Source organism: Corylus avellana, chromosome 7 (assembly GCF_965113065.1).
Source record: "Corylus avellana chromosome 7, dhCorAvel1.hap1.2, whole genome shotgun sequence".
NCBI classification, from domain to species: Eukaryota; Viridiplantae; Streptophyta; class Magnoliopsida; order Fagales; family Betulaceae; genus Corylus; species Corylus avellana.
Window position 1 is genome coordinate 27663172 of NC_142496.1, and position 24564 is coordinate 27687735.

Here is a 24564-nt window from a genome sequence, read left to right on the forward strand (position 1 = left end):
TGAGATTGGATTACTTATCAAAAAAAAAAAAAAGTTTCAAAGATACACCCTTACTTTTAGTGTGCTGAAATAGTCCCTGAGTACTAAGCAAAGGTCGTGATCCTGAAAGTTATAAATAAAAGTAGGAGCGAGTTCCTTTGGTGCTTTTGATTGGCATTTTTGTTCTTTGTATCAGCCTTTCTTCTAGCCGTTGTTGTTTAGATAATGTGTGATTGGAAACAGTATAAATATCTAAGCTAATTATTTCAAGATCCTTCAATTATAGTATCATGTTTGTTCTATTTCTCAGTACTTCAAAGTATATAGTACAAATGTTTACATCTCTTTTTGCATTTCAGGGGGAGCAAAAGTCACCTGGAGTTATTCCCTTGGCAGTGAAGGATGTCTTCGGAATTATACAAGAGGTAAGGCATTAGTCTGTAGTAATTTTAATAACAATCAATATTATTTCTTTTGCTTAAAAAAATTCCGTTCATTATATATTTCAGACACCTGGGCGCGAGTTTCTTCTTCGAGTCTCATATCTTGAAATTTACAACGAGGTCAGCCTTATTATTATTATTATTATTATTATTATTATTATATATATTTTTTTTATAAGAACCTCTTGACTTTTTGAGTCTTGTCATGGCTATTTTTCTAATGATTCTTCATTAGGAGGTAAGATTCACATGCTGTAGAACCTTTAGAGGTGAGAGTTTAAATTGAGAAAAGAAAGAGGTTAGGCATTGTCATGACATATTTTATCTTTCAAGTTGTGGTTCATTCGACTTAGGGAATATGTCACTAGGAATTGTGCTCTTTAACTATATTATGGGAGAAGATACCATCATAAAAGAATGGAATATTCTTTTGGGTTGCAAGATCCAAAAGAATAATTCTTGCATAAAGATTCAACCCGATCAGTATTAGACACTGTCTGATTGAGATTAATATTATCAAGTATGTGGAGTGTCATTATTATCAAGTATGGAAACAGAGGACACATCATGTAGATTGTTTCCTTCTATCTTTTGTTTTGGAGTGCCCTGTATCTACTTTGAGGTGGTCAAGGAGTAGATGTCGCTCACAATGTACCATTCCTGGGAAGTTGTTGAATAAGACTTTTATTTAGAAGAAAAAAGAAAAGAAAAGAAAAAAAAAAAAAAATCCATGGGCCTCTATGGCGCTGGCCCAAATTACTCTTTGACTTTTTTAACCTAGGGAAACTTTAAAAGAAGTGAGCCTGTGGCGTACAACCACAAGGGAAAGGCAGAAAATACTTAATAGCAACTAAATGTAATAACACAGGGTTACAAAAGGGCTCCACCCTGACATTGCATCAACTTTCTATGGTCTTTAGACTAAATCAATTTGGGATGTTAGTACTTTGTAAACCTCTACCAGAAAATGTGAAGCATGTTTTGCCCCAAAAAGTTGCACTTCAATTTTTTACCAAACCAGTTTGTTTGGTTCACTTTGACACGCTGTGAACAATCACTTGAAACTAGAGTAACTTTGTATTTAATCTACTAAAATTCTGTAATTTTACCAAGCATGTAAGACGCTTGTGAAAGCGTTTTGGGCCTCTGCATTAAGAACTTCTTGAAGCACATAACAATTTGTTTTGACTAAAACTGCATCATTTTTCTGATTACTAGGATAAACATTTGTCATTACTTATTGAAGAAAAGAAATAGATCCATATGAATCATTGTTGTAGCATTGTTGTTGATATGATTGGTCAATTTTACATGACTAATAATGGTGTAACTGTTTTACTTTGCCAGAATGTGCAGTCGGAAAAGTCCTATTCGCTATAGAATTTTCTTTGAATTGATGAACTATAGTCAAAGCTTATTAGTCTGAAGTCTCGACATAAATGGAGTAAATGGTTTTTGTGTCTTCAATATTATCACCTGTTGTTTGATTTTGTTCCTGTTCTTTACAGGTCATCAATGACTTACTTGATTCAACAGGGCAGAATCTAAGAATACGGGAGGATGCTCAGGTGCTTCTAGTAAAGTAGAAAAGCAGACATAGGTGTTATGGGCCGAAGTTATATATCTATATACATACATACATACACATGTTCAACCAGAAAGAGATTCCTAAGTCCTATTCTAGGGGGCATGCCTAAAACGATAAATGCTAGGAAATCTAATAGTTCTTAAATTGTTAATCCAAATATAATCTTAAAAGTGGTAGCTTTCATTCGTATTAATTTGCACCATCTGTCTACTAATAGTTGAATCTTGTTATTTGAACGTGTGGTATTTTTTGGGCAGGGAACTTATGTTGAGGGAATCAAAGAGGAAGTTGTTCTGTCCCCTGCTCATGCTCTTTCCTTGATAGCATCTGGGGAAGGTACTGAATATTTTTGCCGCCTTCTTGTACTTTGATTTCATCCCTTCAGTTACTGTTTTTATATTTGCTTTTCTCACCCTCCTCTCCTGATTTCCTTGTTGAAGCGCAATCTGTGCTGTTCATGTGTTTCTTTTTACTGGGTCTGATGGCTGCTTTCCTCTCTTCCTTCAAGCATTGCATGTTCATCAGATGTTTGTTATGTGTGCACTTGAGAACCTTTTGATGTATCACTTTTTTATTCTGTTATTGCAGAGCACAGACATGTCGGTTCTAATAATTTCAATCTACTTAGCAGTCGGAGCCACACTATATTTACCTTGGTAATTATGTCTAATTTCCATATGATTAAGTTTTGTATGTTTGGCCTTGTCTTTAGAAGCTAGAGCTTATATTGGACCAACATGTAAGAGAAACTGAAGTAGATTGTGTCGAGTGTAATTTATTTCATTTAACTTGAATTGTTCTCTCCTACCATTGCTAATAAAGAAAAGTTGTTGCCCCTTCTAAATATCTTACTTAGAATCCTTTCATAAAGCATTGAATTATGTATTGGTATGTAATGTGCGGTTTAAAACTTCTTTTTTCCCTTATATTTCAGAGAGTTATAAAGTTATGCCTTTTAGCATTGGGTGTATCGTATTGGTTGAGCTTGTGGAGAGAATATATTGTAGTGTACTACATAGAGGAGAAAGGGGAAGATTGTGAGTTTCGATGTCTAATTTTGGAATTCCTCATGAGAGAGAGAGAGAGAGAGGCATGGAACGCAAATTTCTGCCAGCCATGAATAATAGACTGCCTGGTCAATAAAATATGACCATTCCTGTGATTCTAAGATAAATATATGCAGGTTGAATCTTCAAGTCACCCAAAAACCTTGTGAGACTTTGATCATTTAGTCTAAATGAAGCTGGAGCCCAGGAGTCGCTCAACCAGTAACTTTATTTAAAGAAACTCAAAAGTAGAACTCAGTATTATGGAGAAACTCAAGTGGGCCTCCAATCAAATCAAAGCAATCTTTCCAAATGCATTTTATTCGAAACTTGCTCTTTCCTTTTGTAGTTCACGCCAATGATACATAATGTTGACTACTTTTGTGAACCTACCATCTTGTGTTACCACACTTGGTAAAACAAAATTTGTTTGTTGTCAAGCTTATTAGGTTAGACTAGCTTATAGGGTCTTACATGTTGAGAAATTTGGAATTTGTTTGTTAAGCTATGAAGGTATACGTCTTTGACCAAGCAAGCATTCTTGCCATCACTTCTTATTCTTTATATAAATCTCATTCTTGTACTGTTCCCATGTGTATGTAAATAGATACATACATCATACATACATATGAATATATTTATTTATTTCTCACCCATAATGTCATACTCGAGGTTCATTTATAATAAATTTTTTCTTGCTCAAAAAAGGTTGATATTCTACTGTACTTATTGTTTTATCAGACTGTTGAAAGCAGTCCACGTGGTGAAAATCATGGTGAAGATGTGACCTTGTCCCAGTTGGTAATATCCTACTCATTTTTATTATTTAAATTTGAGTTGCCAACAGATTTATAGTTGATCTGACTCCTAAGTGGAGTGATGTATTTAATTACATTTCTAACATTCTGTTTTTTTTTTTTTTTTACAATCTGGCTCGGAGCCCTATATTAACTCAAGTATCCCATGCAGCACTTAATTGATCTTGCAGGATCTGAAAGTTCTAAAACTGAAACAATTGGATTACGAAGAAAAGAGGGCTCATACATCAATAAAAGCTTACTAACCCTTGGAACTGTAAGATATTAGTAATTTGCCCCTTGTTTTCCTTTTCTCTATGTTATATGGTCTACAATCAATCCCCTGTCCTGTTCGTTTTGCCCATGCTAGTTAGGTGGTTCATTTTGTATACTTTCTGTGTACTTAGGTGCACCTTATACTTTTAATGAGGTTGGTTTATTACTTATTTTTTAAAAAAATCAATGCTCTATCCCCCGTTAACATGATTCATACTCATGCTTTTACGTACTTTTTACTGCAAGAATTTCTGTATAAAAAAGAATAATATGAGAATGTTTTCTCTTATCTGGATTCTTTTTGTACATTTGCCCCCCTCATCTTACATGGTTCAGCCACATCCGGCCACAATATAATTGAGAGCTGCAAAGGGTTGGAAGAATGATGAATTCGATTATTCAATTAATATTTTAATAGTTGCTAAAAATGTTTATATATATATATATATTGCAATAAAATCATCTACTTTATAGTAATTAATGGCACTTTGTGTTATTTAATACTATTTACATTATGACCCTAAAATGCTAAAGGCAAAAGTTAACTATCTCTTATTGCAGGTGATTTCTAAACTAACCGATGGAAAGGCAACTCATATTCCCTATCGAGATTCAAAACTTACCCGTTTATTGCAGTCATCCCTTGGTGGCCATGGACGGATCTCCGTAAGTTTTATACAATATTTTAAATATCTACTATTCCTGTTTCATGTTAATTGAGATTCAAGTTTACTAATTGTGGAATATGATCTTGTATGTTGTTGTAGCTCATTTGCACGGTGACTCCTGCCTCGAGTAATAGTGAGGAGACACACAACACATTGAAGTTTGCACATCGGAGTAAGCAGGTGGAAATTAAGGCTTCTCAAAATAAGGTGAATTTGATATTCACTCTTGGTGAAGTATTACTGATTAACAAATTGTCCACTGGCGGCTACTTAATCTCTTCTTCCCCTTCTCCCCCCCTTAATATTGCCTTTCTTAGATCATGGATGAGAAATCTCTCATCAAGAAGTATCAGAAGGAGATTTCCAGTTTAAAACAGGAGCTTCAGCAGTTAAAGTATGGCATGGTGCATATTCCTAATATGGCTGCATCTACTCAGGAAGATCTGTTTAATCTGAAGCTTCAGGTTTGTGTTTTTACATGAGGGCAAATAGTAATAATTGTTAGCAAGCATTCTTGTTAAATTGCTACCAAGGCTCTCTGTGCAAAAATCAGCTCTACCATGACTGTAACTAGCTGGCATGCTGAACATGCTCTAGTTTGAGGTCCAGTCTTAGATTGTGCTAAAATATTACTGTTACCTATCTTAAGCACATTGGTTCTTTAAACATAGAGTTGCTAAACTTCATTGTGGATTTTGTTGTTTATTTCTAATATGTATTGCTTAATGATGCCAAAGCTGGAAGCGGGTCAGGTAAAACTACAGTCAAGATTGGAAGAGGAGGAAGATGCCAAGGCTGCTTTGATGGGAAGAATTCAGCGATTGACTAAGCTAATCTTGGTTTCTACAAAGAATGCTATGCCATCAAGCATTCCTGAAAGGCCTGGCCAAAGACGGAGGCATTCTTTTGGGGAAGATGAGGTGTGCAATTTAGCAATTTTAAGCTCAGTTTGTGTGACAATCAGTTTCTTGATTGGCCAGATATATGGATAGCTTGTTTCTTGATATGGATTTTTCAACTTCTTGCATGTGTAACTTGCAAATCAAAAGAAAATATCAACATTACCCTTGATCCATTTTTATGCAGCTAGCATATTTGCCAGATAGAAAACGGGAACACATGATTGATGATGATGTGCTTTCAACGGAAGGGAAGTGTGATGTCACTAATATCGATGAGTTGGTTAAAGATTACAAAAGGAACAGAAGGCGTGGAATGCTTGGCTGGTTTAAACTGAGAGTAAGTTCCCTGTTTTCTTTGGCAAATGATTTCAATGTGAATTTTGATTTGTTTATGGTGGTTGTTAGAAAAGATGAAATATTGGATTTAATTGGTGCCTTAACTTCAATTAATCTTGGATATTCGTTTGCACCAAAAAGTTGAAAGAAAAATGCTAGCCACAACCACTCGTGCCAAGGTCAGCCAAAAATGATAGGGCATCATGCATAACAAGCAGGCACCACCCAGCTAGTGCAGAGCACAAATTGGTAGGCTCCATGTGTTTGCTTGGCTCTGTGTTAGTGGCGGCTCCATGACTGTTTCAGGATTCTGCTCTTCTCATGTTTAAATTTTTAAACCAAAAGAGGCTTTGACATGACATATGCTTAAAATAGTACTTTTTTTTAAAAAAAAAAAATTTCTGTTGTGCTAGCACAAATAATATTTTATTCTTAGAAGCTTTGGAGTTATCCTTTAATGATTGATTTCGATGAACCAAACCTTAAATTTTTCCTATACAGAAGCCTGAGAATCTGGTAGGATTGTCACCAAGTTCTGATAGTGAAAGATCTGCAAGTGGGTCACCTGCATCTAGCTCAAAATCATCTCAAAATAGAGTCATCTTGAATGATATGAAAGATGGAGGGAGAAAATCAGTCAGTAGAAGGGGAGATGAATCTGCTGTTATTGACTCATTTCCAGAGACAACCCAAGCAGGTGACTTGTTTAGTGCGACTGTTAGAGGTCGCCGTCTGCCGCCGGTGAGAGGAATTCTGACTACTACTTCATTATGCTTCCTTCATATGTATATAAGTGCCGAAGGGAACATTAGCATAGCTTATCGGACACTGCATCACAAAGTCATGGGCCAAGTTCTATTCCTAATTAATGCAGTTCAATATAGCCTGGCCAATGAAAAAAAAAAAAAAAACAATTCAATATAGCCTGCATTTCTCTTGTGTGCACTGACCTAACTATTTAAATGTGTATTATAGTTTGCACGAGTGAGTTAAATGAAAAGTTTTATTTTTCACCTAAATTTATGTTTATGCTTAGATTTCCTTTCTGAATGCTTATCAAGTTTTTCTCTTTCATGAATACTGTTGGAAGTCTCACATTGCTTGGGTATTAAGGAGATGGGCCATTTATAAGGATAAGGGGAAAGCTCAACTCTTGAGTTAGCTTTTGGGTTGAGTTAGGCCCAAGACCCATTTCTAATATAGTATCAGAGCCAGGTTCAATTGGCTATGACCCACCGTCTCCCATTGTCGCACATGTTGGTTTGGATGTCCTCCCGCCACACGTGCTTAGCCCAATTGGCTGTGGCCCATCGTCACCCATTGTCGCACGTGTTGGCTTGGATGTCCTCCAGCACGTGAGGGGGCGTGTTGGAAGTCCCACATTGCTTGGGTATTAAGGAGATGAGCCATTTATAAGGTGGAGGGAAACCTCAACTCCTGAGCTAGCTTTTGAGTTGAGTTAGGCCCAAGACTTATTTCTAACATGCATCTTGTTGATTGCATGTTTGTCAAACCATATTATAAATGGGTCTTGGGTCCAACTCAACCCAAAAGCTAGCTCAAGAGTCGAAGTTTTCCCTCACCCTTATAAATGGCCCATCTCCTTAATACTCAGGCAATGTGGGACTTCCAACACACTCCCTCACGTGTGGCGGAAGGACATCCAAGCCAACACGTGAGACAATGGGTGACGGTGGGCCATAACCAATTGGGCTAGGCTCTGATATCATGACAAATATGCAATCAACAAGATGCATGTTAGACACCCAAGCAATGTGGGACTTCCAACAAATATCTTTAGAAATGATCCAGTCATATCATGTTTTTATTTTCTGTTATTAGGAAAAATATAATTGCTTTGCCTTCCTGGAGACAAGGTCATATGGACTGGAAATATCCACTTTTCTTTTTTCCTTGTTTGTTTTCCATCTAAGTTGAAAACATCCACGTTATTGCTTGTTCCCAACTGGAAATGCCTTGTGGTCTAAAAAAATCTGTTACAGATTTGGAGGATTCGTAGGTTTGCTGTACTCTTAAATTGACATCATTTCATTTTGCTGTAACTACATTTACAGCAAAAATTGCATATTAGTTTAAATAATAAATACTCAACCTACTTCTACTCAATTTCAACTAATTGGGGTTAGCTAAATTGTGCATAGAACAAATGTTTCTTGGGTTGTCATGAAGACTAATGTATGGCATGCCTACAGTTTTATGTCAATCAATAGTTTTTCAGGGGCATTTCTTATATGTTCCCCACCCCCAAACCAAAAAAAAAAAAAAAAAAAATTGGAAAACTTCGGGTTGGTTTTCCAAACATAGAGATAGGGTTCTGTAATTGAATCTCGGGTTATTTTACTACTAAAAGCATCTGTGGGTGTTTGTGTGTGTGTGCATGTGCCAAGGTCACATGTAGAAGTTTTAACAGTGAAAATAACTAGAGAAATTTAAATTGCTGAAGACTAGCCTCATAGCTATCATTTGGGAATAGATCTGGAACTTACAAGAAGGAGATGAACTGAAACTTAATTCTAAAAATAAACTCCATATTTGGTGCTTTACATCTCATGATCTATTAAGAATTTAACACGTGGTCCGAAGTTGTTCATGATGATCTTGAAAATGCCAAAATTGGTGTAGTGCTACGGGCACACTCTGTAATTAATGGCAGTATCATATTGTGATATCATGGAGCATGACAAGTGTCTGTTGGCTCTTTCAACTTTATATTTAAAACAGAGCTTCTCTGGTACTAACGGCAATATTTGTTGAATTTTTTATTTGGGAAAATTTAGTGACTACAAGCTTGATGATTTGTATTCTTAAAAATTAATTTATATAGGTGGTTCATAGCAAGTGGGTGAACTTATAACTTTAACTGGAAATTGTTGAATGATTTTTTTCAGACTGGGACCACTATTACAGATCAAATGGATCTTCTTTGTGAGCAAGTTAAGATGTTGGCTGGGGAGGTGGCATTGTGTACTAGTTCTCTGAAAAGACTCTCGGAGGAAGCAGGTAGCAACCCTGATGATTCACAATTGATGGTGAGCTTGCTTTTATTATTTTCTCATTAAGAACAAATTCAATCGGTTATCCTGGGTGACTCTTCTAATGGTCATATTGGTTATTTTAGGAACAAATGCAGAAGTTAAAGGATGAAATTAGTGAAAAAAAGCGTCAAATACGTGTTTTGGAGCAACGTATGATTGGATCTATTGAGATGACTCCACATACATCAAACATCAGTGAGAAGTCTCAGGTAACTATGTGCCTAGTGACGCAGGTAGCTTAGCCTTATATGGAATCAATAAAGACGAAAATTATGAGTTTGAATTTGATGCAAATGGTAATCTCATAAAAAGCTTGCTATTGCACTACAAAAATGAACAGTACTATTAGACATTCTTTTGTCCTAGCTTTTCAGGGTACTTTGAGCTACTATTATTTAATTGAACTATTACAAAAGGTGGTAAAATAGATATTTCTTTTGAAATTTTGAAAATCCATCGACTTTTGTAGTACTATTTAAATTTTACAAGAACTGAGATTTGTTTTATTTGAGCCTTTAGCTTGTTTGCTGTTAAGGGTGTAAGTTAAATCAATTTAAGTAGGTGCAGAACATATAGAGGACTCGGCTTTGGGGCATATCATTTCTTTCAAGATTGGGGGTCAATTACTTTAGTGTATGATGTCATGTACAGTGGTATATACCAACAATGATAACAATGATGAAAATAACTGAAATAGAAATTACAATAACATCAACCACAAAAACAACTGCAAGTCATGCTTTACCCTTGCCGTGTGTGTTGCAGTTTAGTATGGACTTGTCATGCTAAACAGTCCTGGTCTAGGCCTTAGGATAGTTTGCTTGCCATGTAGTTGAACTCAGTCTCAGTTCGTTGTAGGCCATGCTATTAAGTGAGCCAATTTGGCCTTGCTATCTTGTTCCCTGCTTGGATGTGAAATCAAATTGGATGACCAATTTCCATGTCAGTAAGCGCAAAAATTGTTTTTCCCCCCCTAAATAGCACTTCATTTGCCCCACTCAGATCCTCTTTGAGAAAATCAACAGTTATGCATTCAGCATATTTCAATTTTATTTTTCTGATATGCTCTCACTATTGTATCCACATTCTGAAAATAAAAGAGAGGAACACTTGTTGCATAGCGATGGTTTGGGGAAGTGGTTAAATCCGTACCCCAGCCTTTTAAAATAGACAAACATTTTGGGGCAGACCAAGGAGGAAAGCACAGTTCTTGTGAGATGGAGGAGTCAGCATCATCATCATCATCATAATAATATATACATGGTCACTGTTAAAAAATTTAATGTGTTGGACATGATCGCTTATTCTTAGTAGTTAGTACTGTACTAATTTTTTTCTAATTGGTCAATTACACTTCAATGTAGGCTCTGTCCAAGCTTGCTTCTCAGCTAAATGAAAAAACTTTTGAACTTGAGGTTTGTTATCCTATTTATTTTGTAGCTGAAAAGATGTTGTTTCAATATTAATTTCCAAAAATATTTTACTAAGTTGATCACTTTGTCTTTGGATGAGTAACCAAGATTAAATCAGCAGACAATAGGATACTTCAGGAGCAGCTACAGATGAAGGTAAAATTCGAAAGCTGTGAGATCTCTCTCTGTATGTACAATTTTAATATTTTATATTGTTTTATTTTCACCAGTTATCAGAGAATGCTGAGATGCAGGAGACAATTCTTCTGCTAAGGCAACAGCTCAACTCATTATCAGATAATAGCTCTTGTAATTTACAACAAATTGCTGATGCTGGGGCTCCCACTTTCAAGATGTGTTCTGAACAGCTATTGGAAAATAAAATTGAAGAGGGGAAAGGATTTAGTTTATATGAAGAAAATTGTGCTGATGAAAATACTCCAACAAGTGTCATGAGTTTGAATAGAATATATTCTCTTGAGGATTATAAAGAATGCAACAATGATTTGAAAAACCAAGTCCACATGCAGGTTACCCCTTTCTTTTCCTTGCTTGTCATATTCCTCATGGGAAGTCAATATGCCATCTTTGTTCTAACATATTATCTTGTTGAATATTAAGAGTTAGCTAAGAATAAGTTCTTTGTTGTTAAATTGTTCTATTGATGCACTTTTATTATTTTATCTTAGGCTGCTGAGATAGAGAATTTGAAGCAAGAGAAGGTGACATTGACTGAAGAAAAGGATGGGCTTGAAATTCAGACTCAAAAGCTCTCAGAAGAAGCCTCATATGCAAAAGAGTTGGCTGGGGCTGCAGCAGTTGAACTCCGAAACTTGGCTGAAGAAGTAACTAAACTGTCTTATGAAAATGCGAAGCTTACTGGTGACCTGACTGCCGCCAGAGAGGGTCACTGCAGATCTATCTGTTGCCAGAGGTCTGCTTTGTATGATTTCAAGCAAAATAGCACAAACGGTGCTCGAGCTGATGGACACCCAAGAAAGTCAGAGGATGGAGTTTTGGTTGAGGAGTTTCAGAGGGAACTTAATGCAAGAAAACAAAGAGAAGCTGTTCTGGAAACTGCACTATCTGAGAGAGATCAAATAGAAAGTGACCTACGGAGAAGACTTGATGAAGCTAAACAGCATGAAGAAGAATTGGAAAATGAGCTCGCAAATATGTGGGTGCTTGTTGCAAAGTTACGGATGTCCGGCACTAACACTGATGACATGGCATCCAAAGGGATGCATGCATCAAATATATTGCAAACCAGAGTTAGAAATGGATTTCTTCAATCTAATGATCACTCAAATAAAATATTTGAAGAAGATGAAATCTATGAAAACACGGATAAGATGAGTACATTGGAAGAATTACGAGCTAGCTATCTGAAAGAAAGGAGAAGATGCAAAGAGCTGGAAAACCTTGTTTCAAGATTGAAGGTATGATTGTTATAGACCAAAACTTTTGAAGAAACTGCACGCCATGCACAACTTATTTAGTCCCTGGGCTTTGCAGTTGTAACAAACTAATCCCTGGGATATCAAAAGTATCTGAAAGATCCATTGGATAAGCTTTCTATCCAAAGTGGTCCATGCTGTCAGCTCTTTGGCAGAAACTGGTAGATGCACACGTGGATCCACGTAAAAACTAATTGCTGATTGACATGTGGCATAGCTGATGGCTCAGCCTATTGTAAAATTATAATTTTACCCATAAATTTTTTTTTTTTAAAAAAAAAAAGGAAAAAAGAAAAGAAAAAAAAAGGGGGATCATTGGTGGGGGGGTTGCTGGTCCTCAGAAAGGGGTGGCCGACAGCCCCTCATCTGTTGAGGGGTAGCCTCCCCTCCCCAGGTGAGGGGAAGTCGACCACCTCATCTGGTGAGGGGCAGCCCCTTTTTCATTTTTTATTTGAGGATGAAATTGTAGTTTTACAACAGGCTGAGTCATCAGGTATGCCATGTGTCCATCAACGTTTGGTTGTGATGTGGACCCTCATGTGCATTTAATGGTTTCCGTCAAATGGCTGACTAAAGGAATCATTTTGGATGGATAGCTTACTCATGGATTTTTAAGATATTGTTGATACATCAGGGATCAATTTGTTACAACTGTAAAACCCATGGACTAAATAAGTAATTTTCCCCGAATTATATGCAATAGATTGGCATGGATGTGGGTTAGCTAAATGCTTTTATAGCTTTTAAGTTTTCTAACGTATCTATCCATTTATGTCCTGGTCTGTTCAATTTTCTCTTGTATTGTTTCACTTTGTTATTAAATACATTTTACAATTTGTAAGTCACAGAGTTCAGTATTAGGTTATAGAATCTGTTTTAAAATTCTCAAATTGGTCAGTGCAATTGACATGTTTATGAAGTAATGTTACCAAAAAAGTTAATTTCATTGGATCATGTCAGGGTGAAGATGTTGCTGGCCTGGATGTTACTGCTCTTGAAGAACTGCAGAACCTTCATGTTGAGGCTATAACAAAGATTTGTCATGCAAAGGTGATTGTTTTGTTTGCTTTATATCGCATATCACATTTGGTAATATAAAAGCTCCATCCGATTATGAAGGAAACCTCTGGCTGTGACGATTCTTGTTGTCTTTGTATTAACTTGACTTAGTATTGGTTTGATGGGTACTATTTCATGATTGAGCTTTTTGTATGTTACTAAATTGGGTTGAGCAAGCGCAAAAAATCATAGTTAGCTCACTTATATTTGATGTTTCAATGGTAATTTCACATCTAGAGGGCTATTTGCATGGAAACAATATGTTACTGTACATACCAACAATATCAGCATGCGTTTGGCTAACTCTATATCTTATCCAGCAAATCTCTGTTGAACTCCTGCTGTCACTTTTTGATCTCCTGTGATTCTATGTGTTCATGGACTTATATTAGTCATTTGGCAATTGGCACTATGCAGTGTACAAATCATGACTTATGGCATCCTGAGATGAACCCGTAACATGGGCTCTTCCACAGATGGAGTTTCTCACCATAAGGTTTGTCTTGATCCAAAATTCTTTTGGGAAATGGGAATGGAGTTTGATGCATTAATAGCCAATAGAATATTGTGAAATCTTGGATAAAAAGATATTGCTTCAAACACATTTCATATCGGAATGGATATTCAAGATGAGGTTTCCTTTTTGAGCATTCTTTTCCTTGGCATATGCTTGCTCTCAAGACACCTTTGTAAGAAATTAACTGTTATATATTTTAGAGTAGAAATATCCGAACTCCTTGTCATTGCACCTAACTAAATACGTGTCTATTGGCTTATAACTTATTGATGGTCGATTATGTTACTGAGTTTATATGCTGTATTTTGGCATCTGCCAATCTGCCTGTGAGTAATCTAACTTCTTTACTCCCAGAATGAATTATAAATTAGAATATGAGTTTCTTTTACATAAAATTTAAGTCTGTTGACTTGTCAGTGAAGGGTACCACATCTTTGAATTTGCAGTCTGATGTCTCTTTATGTTATAATTTTATTAGTGAAAAGGATGTAATCTTTAACTGCACAATATTGGTTGGATACAGATTTCTTGTCTTATATAACCCACATAAAAGTTACAGTTGATGGTATTCACCGAAGTTGGTTACTTCATCCTTATTTCTTATGTATGGACATGGAATAGAGTATGGAGACAGGATAAGCCATCATTTCTCTTTTTTAAAAAATAAAATAAAAACAGAAATATTAATTATCATTTCTAAACCACAAGAAAGTTAGATTGAAGCAATCCTTTTCTAGTGATGTGCCCTAGGTTTTATGCCAGGGTCATTTGTAGAACCTTAGCTCTGGAAATGTCTCTGTAATGTGTATAGTCCAACTAAATTCATTAGAAAAAGAGATTCTCGTGTGATTTGCGACTACAGGAATTTAGTGGCCCTTTCTTGAATGAACAAAGCAGCAGCTATTGTAGGTAAGCCAGCTCAGATGGTGAAGCTTTCTTGTCCTGGTGTTAGAGGCATGGGATCGGTTCCCTCTTACACCACGGGAGAGAGGATTAAGGGAAGGGAGAAAGTTATCTCCCATTGTATAATCCAGAGGCTTTAAGGGACCAAAAACAAACTTGTTTCTCATCGAGTTTTGAAGTTCAGCACGCTTCCAAGCTGTCCTCACAAAATTATAAAACCCGCTACTTTTTCTCGTAGTCTTGAAGTTCAAACCATGCTTAGCCCCCAATAGTATTTCAAACCCCACCTGTGTCTCACGGGCAATGTTTTTCTCATTTTCTTTCTCCCAAACTGAGCCCACTATATATACATAGGATGCCTTTATCCTACATATACAAAATATTTGAATGACGTGTCATAATTTACACTGTTGGATGTCATAGGATCCTTGTCCTGGACCTCAACAATTGCAAAATTCAGTGACCAATCGATGAGATTAATGTACTCGGGGTATTTTGTTGAGTCATGTTAAGAGGGAATGAGTCAGTTGTGACTAAGATCTATGCAATCCTGGAATTGTTCATTTTATTATTTGTTTGATATCTCCACTTGCGTAATTTCTCAGATAAGCAATCTAAGAAAGCCATTTCCAGAAGTTATGCAACTTTTCAGTGATGTTGTATCAGTCTATGCGAGTTCGGACTTGCAACTAAATACCCCTGAAACCGCTTTAGCCCACTGACCCTTGAGCCTTGTCCAGTCTGTTTGCAATGTCCGGTTAATTGGCTTGCACATAATCTAGCTAGATAGACTACTTCTACTAATCAAAGTGGGTGCATTCAACCCTCTCAGGCTACTTCCTTATTGTATTCCTTTTATTATTATTATTATGATTTTCGCCTTTTTGATGTTGTATTTGCAAGATGTAGTTTAATATACTGGAACTTCCTGCGTGACCTCATTTCAAAATGTCTGAAGCAGATTGAAGAACACGCATTTTATGATCGAAATCCTTTGAAACGCTTAAGCAGTCTGTTTTTCCTTTTGAGAATGATCCTGTAAAAGAATTTTCATTGTTTTAAAATTCAACACTTATATGATGATTTTGAAAACCTTGCAGTGCAGGTACGAAGTAGGCGTAACTATTTCTGTACAGTCAACCAGTCAACTTCTTTGATGACTCATTTATAGAGGTAGCAAATCACGGAGATGCATTTTTCTCGTAATTTAAGTAAGCCAGCAGAAGATGGATCAGCAGCACATTGTTATTACAAGAACTCCTTTTGTATTATAACATTCGTATTACTTAGCCTCTGTATGGGATATACCCATTTACATTTCCTACCTTGTAGATTATATAATAGTATATATAGAAAAGGAACTCCTGTAAACCTCTAACGGCCAAAACAAATGTATGCATCCGATATATATATATATGCCTTTACCTCTGCTTTGGAGCTTTTTTGGCCAACAAGCTTATTGATCTTCTCAGGAAGCATAAATTGCAGTTGAGAAACCATAATTGGCTGCAGAAGGCTGAGAAAAACCTTCATTATAATCACGATCCACACTGTTAATAAACAGGAGAAAAAATTCCCTGTAAGAAAGCTCTCGGCAGAATCATAGTAAAGAAAGAAAAGTATGAGGGTATGGTTCAGGACTTCGGAAGCCTATCACAATTTGCTGTTGTCCATCCAATCTGTTGCTTTTCGTTGTCATAAATCACCATTTTGTCTTGCAAAGAGATGTCTGAATAACGAGAAAGTAATATTAGTGGAAATTGTAGCATTGCATTCGTTTGTGTAATATTCATCCAACAGGGTTTTGCTCTCTCAGGAATTCTTACCTCCAATTATGTTTAGATTTCCAAGTCCTACTTCGGCGCCATTCAAAATTCCCAAGCACACATTGCCATATTTCTGAAATGAAACTTGTTAGCCAGTTTTCTTCACTATTTTTATGGCATGAAAAAGAAATGGAAAAATAAGAAAAAGCTTAAGAATCTAACGGTGTATATGTGCTACATGATCAACATATTCTCATGTCACTTAACATTTTAAATGACTAGACATCATATATCCCGTTCAATGCAACAAAACAAAATATTAACCGTAAAATGAATCATTTTCATTTCATGGCTTGACATCATATATTCCGTTAAATACAGCAAAACAAAATATTGACCGTGAAATGAATCATTTCCATTTCACATATTTGGTGTAGAAGTGCTTACCGTGACAATTAAATAAGCCTCTGGTGGCAAATGCAGCTGAACATTCTTGGCATTTGTAAAGCTCACAACTATAGGCTTGAAGAAGTTCTTGACATCACCAACAGATTTGAAAGGCTTTTTGCCTTTCCAGCAGATTGAAAGTGATTTGTCATCTGCTGCATCTTTTAATGGCTTTCCAGTTAGTTCTTTTTTTATCTGAGACATGGATGAATGGTCAGTTCTTTTGCATATAAGAACAATTTGTAGAAAAATGCACTCCTTTGTTTCATTCTCACCAGATTGACTATGGTTTGATAAGCTTGGGAATTGAAGTAAGTGTAAGAACTTCCACTGTCAAAGACCACAAGGAGGCCCTTTACGCCGGTAGACTTTCCACCAAAAAGAAGCTCAGCTGGTCCTGATGAGTAGTGGTTCCTAAAATAGATCCAAGTATTATATGAAAGTGGCAAGGTGATTATTGATTATATACATTGCAGAAAAAAATGATACATGAGAAGAGAAAGAGCAGAACTTGGAGGGTTCTTACTCGGCAGAATTGCGAGAAATTGGCGTCCATACGATTCCTGAAGAAGGGACAAGATCATCCCCAAAGAATAAAAACCCTCCCCCTCGCCCACTTAAACAGTGGCCTACCACATCCCTTGTTAGACCTATATCATGCAATTGTGACACTATGTTTGCTTTGCCATTGCCGAGGCCGAGGACTCCGGCCATGGATGGTGGAGAGTGTGGCCCATTATATTTTTGGTCATACCCACACCTGCAGACAGGAAGAACAGAAAAAATGAAGGACAAATTAGAGACATGTCAAGCTCAAGCCATGCCAACAGCTAAACAACTTGCATTTCAACATAAAAAAGTAAAACAAAGCTTTCAGATTCACATCAATTTCAAAATTACCACCTAATTGAAATTTCAAATGTTGTCCATTTTGATGAAGAGAAACAGATACCCACCCAAAGGCCAAACGGGGAGTAATGGCAGAGCCATTGGTAAACTGAAGGGGAAAGTAATCCTTGACCAGCACACCAAGAGAAGAACCCTGATCAGCATATGTGACCTCATAGTCGCATTGCTCCTTCGGGTCCTTGCAATGGGGTTTTCCCGGCGAGTGCATGGCAGCACATGCAGGGTCACCACAGTACACAACATTGTTGCTCGGTTTATAAAGGCTATCAGGGGGCTGCCCAAGAACACACAGAAACACAAACACTAGGTCAGGAAATTATTAGACCAATGACTGAATTAATCATCATAATCAACAGGAAAATTAACCTTAGTGCAACCAGTACAAGGTGCATCACATTGGACCCAGGTGAGGTCACTGCCAGTATCAATATCAAGGTCATACTGCTTGGGTGGACGGCCTATGTTGACGGTCACAGAGTAGTACCTGTGAGATTCAAAGAAGAAGAAAATTCCATAAGTTTTTCAATAATCATAAACTAAACACAGATGCAAAATCAAGTAATGATCCAATCCAATTTGAGAGATGCACAGTAAAAGTCCGATGCAAGAAGTCAAGTTTGAAAGAAAAATGAAGTGAATTTAGGAAATGATCATTTGAAAAGCCGGCAAAAGGTAAAACCATTGCTACATCCATAATAATTGCTTCTTTTACTCCCTTCTACAGGCTACACCCACAGTGAGTGCTTCCGCACCCCCATCACCTCACAGGGAGAGAGAAAGTGTGTGGAAATATGATTTTCTAAGATACTTTAAAACAAGTCAGACTTATTGGGGAAGAGACAGATAGATAGAAAGAGTAAAGAGAGTTGAAAACTCATGTGTCTTTTTTTGGGGGGTGGTGGTGGGGTCTCAGAAAAAAGCAAAAGCTCATAAAACACCACCAGAATAGTAATATTATCAAAGGAATTAGAACGAACAGCTGACAGATTATATCAAACAGATGGAAATGACATCAAATTCAGAGAAGAACTTCAAAGATTAAGCTAAGTATTCAACAGATTATGCAAACCCAAAAAAAAACAGGAATCTTAAATTGAACGAGAGATCCAAAAACCGTAGCAAAATGATAAAAGAAGATTGCAGAGCAATTCGATATGAAACAATGGGATTTAGCAATTCTTCAAGAAACTCTATGCACATAGAAAGAAGAGGGAATGTTCTAAAAAGATTCAATTAAAGTCAACAAAATCACACAATCCCCAAAACTCAAACAAACAGCCATCTAAGAAATAAAAATAAAACAAAGAAGAAGAAGAAGGAATCAGACAATGCCTAAGCAAGAGAAATAAATCAAAGCTACAGCATTATCATTCAAAACTTCCAAAGATTCCAATAAATCATCAAACTTCATACCCAATAGGATAAACATTCCCTTGGACGGGGAAAACAACAGAGGAGCCAAAGCGACTAGAGCCCATGGGGTGGGTTGACTTTTTATTCATCAGGGAGGGCTGGTTGGCATCTGACAAACAGCCTGGAGGGAAAATTGCAAGCAGACCCAGAAAGAAAAAGGCGGCCAATGCAATCATTCTCTGACTTTTCTCACCCATCTCTGGCACTTCCTTTCTTTCTTCGTTTGCAATCAAATTTGGTTACTTTTGGATCAGTGGCCAAGAGGCTCAAAAGGCTTTGGAGTGAGAGAGAAAAGAGGGTCAGAACAAGAAGGTACTGGGAGTCCACTGGAGTCTCTGGTTTCTAAGCTGTCGACATATATAAAAGGTGGCAAACTCATCCACGTGTTTCCCTGTCAGAAATCACAGTTTATAGCGTCTATCTGGGGCAGATAAAAAGGGCAAGGAAAAAAGTTTTAAGGAAGAGAGAGGGAGAGCGAAAATTGGGTTCATCGAAGAAGTTTCACAGCAATATACAAGAGACGTGTCTAGAGCGCGGATGGTTCATGGTTGTGACAAAAGGTCGAAATCACCCTTAAGTTGTCAATGAGAACAGTAGTTTTGCAATGGCAAAATTGTCTGCAGAATCATACGCTGTTTTATTTATGTCTGTGACTTGGTCTTTAGGTTCTTTGCATTGCACTAGTCTTTGGTCAATAACTTATTGATGAAGGACTTCGAATTTTGAGAAAAACTTTGTTTGCCTTGCTTTTTTTATCTTCATTTAAATTTTTATTTTTTTTTTTCAACTTAATTTGAAAAAAGAAAAAAAGAAAAATTGTATCGACAATGCTTTTCTGAACTTCACTTTTTAATAATATTTTCAATTCTTCCATATTTCTTTCACAATTATAAGATGATAACGATGGTACGAGTTGGGTGTTATTGGGGTGAGGTTTATTGAGAATAATAAAACCATCTAGAGTCTTTGGTCTACCAACTATGTTAGGTTACGTACATTGTGAGAAAGAAATTTATTTTGTCTCTAAGCATCAATTAAATTCCGCCACGTATGAGGATTGAAACTATGGAAGTAAAATTACTAGAAATTCTTTCAAATATTTGGTGGAAAGTGGCCCACTTTGTTAATTGATTGGCTCTAGAAATTGCACAACTAAGAATTTTGTTTGCCTCTCAAGAAGTGAAAAATGATAGTTGCATGTGAATGTCTTTTAGGGTGGCTGAGTTGTGTCGGTCCATGCATGGTTAACTAGAGAATTGATGGTTAGGTTTAAAGATTTGAATTCCTAAAAATTTGTTGTTCAGATTGCTAATAGTTCAAATAGCAAAAGTGAGAAAATTTTTATAAAACTTACTCGCCCAGATAAATGAACCCATATTAACTCTCTTACCTTTAATCCCAACAGCAAAATTATTTTTATCCGGTGTTCACAGCAACAAGAGGATCTCCCTCCAAGAGGAGGGAAAGCAACCATGGGAACTGCCAAAACTATGCAAGTGCCCATATGATCCTACACCAGCATGATGCATCCGTTGGATTTATCTAAGCACTATGAACTTCAATTATTTGTTCACTTTTGGTGGACTAATTAGAAAGACATTTCTTAATGCATACATTATAGATGAACCTAAAAGAAAGAAGATCAGGAAAGAGGGAGACATTTCGTTCTACAAGGGTTTTGAAGATTTGGGATTAAATTATTGACGGACATCTTTGAATTTTAGAACCAGAATTAATAAAGTTATCTACTTGACCAAATATGGGAGTACCCACTGCCAGAGACGGAGGGAGGAGGGGACCGGGGTAGGCCATGGTCCCCCCAAATAAGGAAAAAATAAATAAATTAAAAATTAAAAAAAAAAAAAAAAAAAAAAAAAAAAAAAAAGAAGAAGAAGAAGAAGAAGGAGGGTAAAGTAATGTTTTAAGGTTAGTTATTTGGCCCCCTCCAAAAAATAATTGGCCCTATTTTTAGATTTTTTGGCCATATTCAATAAAAACTTTTGTTCCTATTCTTAATTTTTTTGGGCCATACCCATTAAGTTTTTTTATTTTTGGTCCTTACTTTTAAATGTCCATTTTTTGGCCCTTACTTTCAAATGCTCACTTTTTTTGGCTCTTACGGTAGCCTTTAGTTCATAAAAAAACAACCAAAATAATTTTTTTTAATAAAAAAAAAAAAAAAAAAATTTGGTTGGCCCCTCCCATAAAATTTCTCGGCTCTGTCCCTGCCCACTGCATGCCCATATGATCCTACACCAGCACGGCCATCCACTGCATTTTACCTGGATCAAGATCCCCGACATCAGACCATTGCCGACCTGGCTATTGTTAAGCCGTTGATTTAAATCGATGGCCTGAATTGCTGACCCCACAATTTATCTAAATTGCCGGGATGCTGATACATTTAGAAGAGGGAGGGGGGGGTGGTCAACAGAGAGACTAGGACCAATTCCTAATATCATGATGCAAAAGTAAATGGTTTGACATCATCATGCTTTGGGTGGTTGATGTAAACAATATTACGTACTTAAGAGTCCTCGTGGAAACTTCTAAAAATTTACTTGGGGGCCACCATTATTCGACATGAAAGGGAAAAGTAAATTAGTCCTTTTCCATTTTTTCTTCTTTGTTTTTCCCTTTAATTTTTTTTTTTTTTCAGGAGGGGGTAATACCACGGTATTAAAAATTATTGGAATCTCTTGAAATTGAATTTAATTCTAGTCTATAATGTAGGGGGTCAAATACCACGGGTTTTGCCGGACTTAAGTGGTCCTTGCCGGGCCCTCTAGTAAACGGCATCACCAATGTAAAACTTATCTAGCTCCCAAGAGAGAATAATGCAGATGCAATCGTTCATGGTGTGAAATTAAGGTCACTCTCAATATTAATTTTATTGAAATATAATTCAATGTACAACCTGGACTATATATATGATACCAGTTCACATGTAATTATGTTCAATTAGTACATCGATCTACAGAACTGCTTTGCTACAACGTGCCCTTTTTTAAAAAAAAATTATCATCAAGTCTTTTAATAATTAGGACCGTTCACAATGGACTCTTAAATAAAAATTAAATTTAAGGAAAAAAATTCACTTTACCAAACTTTATCAAATTTAGATAGCCATATTTAAAAGGAATCAAACAAAACAAAACAAATTTTAGAAATCTAACGGTGTATTTGTTATATGGTAAATATATTTACAGAATATTAATATGCATATTATTAAATACAACAAAACAAAATTTAAAATCACAATTTTTAAGAAACGAACTCTTGAATAATACATTTTTTGCAATTTGGTTTAACTTTAATTATGCTTTTTGTTTGCAAAATCACAGTACCAAATACATTCTTATCATAATCATAACAAGCTAGAGAAATAATGAAGCTCATGTTCCACATAATTAACTACAATTTTAAGCCAAATTGTTCTTGGTTTCATACATGAAAGTCTTTGAGGAGAAAGCAAGAACCATATATACTGCGATTTTGTGATCATTGCTTTTCAGATGTTGCAAGACAAAAACAGAAGCTGAAATGGCATTATTATTATTATTATTATTTTATTTGATGAATAAGCAAGTTGGACTAATTAGTCCAACAACCTTAATTAGCCTACACCCAACAAGAAAATGTGTGTAGCTATATACCTTAATTACCGGCCATAATAGTACTATAGTAGCGCACGCGTCCGACTCCACTTTTTGAGCTCCTCTCTGTCGGATTCATTTCAGTCGTTTCTCCCTTCTCCCGTTCCCCTTTTCCCACTTCAATCCCCACGTAGAATGTTTAGGCTCAGTTTGGCAAACACTTTTTTCCCTTCCTCCCACAAATTAAAGCTCAAACACTTTTTTTTTTTTTTTTATATTCTCAGATGAGTCAGATCGTTAAGTCTGGGACGAATCATAATTGTTGGTTCCACTTCCACATGATACTTTTTTTATCTAGAAGCTAGGATCCAAGCTGCCCAATGCGTTCCTACTCTCAGATCTCGTTTCGTCTTTCTTCTGAAAAAAGAAAAAAAAAAAAAAAAAAAAAAAAAAAAGCATTCATTTGTGAAATGTTGGATGCGTTCTGAGACTTGACTTACTCAAAAACCTCATGACTGGCTAATTAAGTGACTATTGATGGCCGGTCGACATAAGACGAGAGACCGTACGTTGGTTAATTTTGAATTTATACTCAAAAAGCTTATCGTGTGTCACATGCATTCAGAAAATTAATTAATGCATGTTTTTCTCACTTGTGCTTAATTGATCTCAGCAAGTGAGAAAATTAACCACATATATAGTGTACGTGATACGGTCTTGAAGCATTCCCCAGCATATTCTCATGAGATCCTTAATTTTTTGCTTCAGCATACGATCGACCTGTTCAGAGCAATCAGTTGAACATTGGTCAAAGGATTCAAGCTCCTTTCTTTAATGGGAAACTTCACCAATTACCTCCAAAAGAGCTCAAGAATTGAGGTACCAAAAGGCCTCCCAAAGTCTATCTGTAGATAACTGATCTCTACTGCTCTTATTGGCTATTAGATATTAATAATCTAGCAGTTCCTACTAGCTTTTGCATATAATTTTTTTTTTTTTTTTGAGAATATAATAAATTCTGTGAATTTTTTTTATGAATTCGCTACTTTCAACCCATGCATTTAGATTGTAATATTCTACACAAACCGGTTTCTTTAACTGGTCAACTTTTTACCCTACATTTTGCTGTCAACTTTTTTGAGCTATTCATGTGTTACATTATAAGGAGCTAGTAGATTTTTTTTTTTTTTTTTTAATGATGAAACTCCCCAAGATAGGCCACTTTGTGTACCACTCTTGAAGGGAAAATTCTGAACCCGTGCAAGGCACCCCGGCCACTCTTGGTTTTATATATATATATGGGTTTAACCCCTCATTCATACTTTAGTTCCTTTAGATGAGAAATCTTGGTTTCATCCCTACCCCGCCTCGATTGGGTAAGACTCAGCTTCATTGTAAGCGTAGCCCCAAAAAATTATTTGCAATAAGTCCAAGCTGGCCTTCACCACTTGTGCTAGGATTTAAGCAGGAGTTTTTTGATCAATAGATTGTTGTATTGGCACATACAAAATATATAATTGAGTCTTCTGCATTCTAAATTATGACTAAAGTTTTTGTTAAATATATTGAAGAGGAGAGAAAGGAAGGAGTGTAAGCGTAAAAACGTAATGGGCTACATCTTAAATATATATATTGAATTGTGTAGAACAATATTACAATAATCACAAAAAACCCTAGAATATATAATAATAATAAACCTAATAAGGAAACATAATAGAGTAGAATATAAAAGATTCTAACATCCCCTAAAACTCAAAGTGTAAGTTTGAGTTTAATTTGGAAAAAGAAAGGGAAATAATTTTTTTTTTTTCTTTTAATGGGCTACTTATATATATTCTCTTTTATATTGTGATATATTATACATACCTCTTTATTTATAGAGAGAATGAGTAGTGGACAAACAATCATAGACTAATTAGGGTAGAGAATAAACCTTAATAAGAAAGACACCGTACAAATAAGTTTATAGAATATTTTTTTCTTGTTTCTATGGC

The 24564-nt window shown here is 36.1% G+C and overlaps 2 protein-coding genes across 4 annotated transcripts; one reads left to right on the forward strand and one right to left on the reverse strand.

The window, feature by feature from the left end:
- Positions 1-274: 274 nt before the first annotated feature.
- LOC148584747 (kinesin-like protein KIN-7E, chloroplastic) lies at positions 275-15810 on the forward strand. 3 transcript variants are annotated; one of them, XM_088518048.1, is made up of 22 exons: positions 275-404; positions 489-542; positions 1931-1990; positions 2268-2346; positions 2599-2666; positions 3798-3857; positions 4026-4130; positions 4691-4795; positions 4897-5004; positions 5115-5261; positions 5535-5717; positions 5884-6036; positions 6537-6776; positions 8945-9085; positions 9175-9300; positions 10456-10506; positions 10612-10659; positions 10734-11033; positions 11193-11942; positions 12921-13010; positions 13437-13515; positions 15540-15810. In XM_088518048.1, the coding sequence occupies exons 1-21, from the start codon at positions 312-314 to the stop codon at positions 13476-13478; spliced, it is 3003 nt and encodes a 1000-aa protein (XP_088374174.1). In that variant the 5' UTR covers positions 275-311; the 3' UTR covers positions 13479-13515; positions 15540-15810. The 3 variants fall into 3 exon arrangements, with proteins under 3 accessions (XP_088374174.1, XP_088374175.1, XP_088374176.1); XM_088518049.1 differs by having other exon boundaries at positions 15545-15810; XM_088518050.1 differs by lacking the exon at positions 6537-6776.
- LOC132184781 (aspartic proteinase Asp1) lies at positions 15553-19439 on the reverse strand. Its single transcript, XM_059598534.2, has 9 exons — positions 18975-19439; positions 17928-18045; positions 17609-17835; positions 17179-17412; positions 16928-17066; positions 16653-16847; positions 16266-16338; positions 16081-16168; positions 15553-15989 (listed from the first exon to the last, which is right to left on the reverse strand). The coding sequence occupies exons 1-9, from the start codon at positions 19169-19171 to the stop codon at positions 15908-15910; spliced, it is 1353 nt and encodes a 450-aa protein (XP_059454517.1). The 5' UTR covers positions 19172-19439; the 3' UTR covers positions 15553-15907.
- Between the last annotated feature and the right edge of the window lie 5125 nt (positions 19440-24564).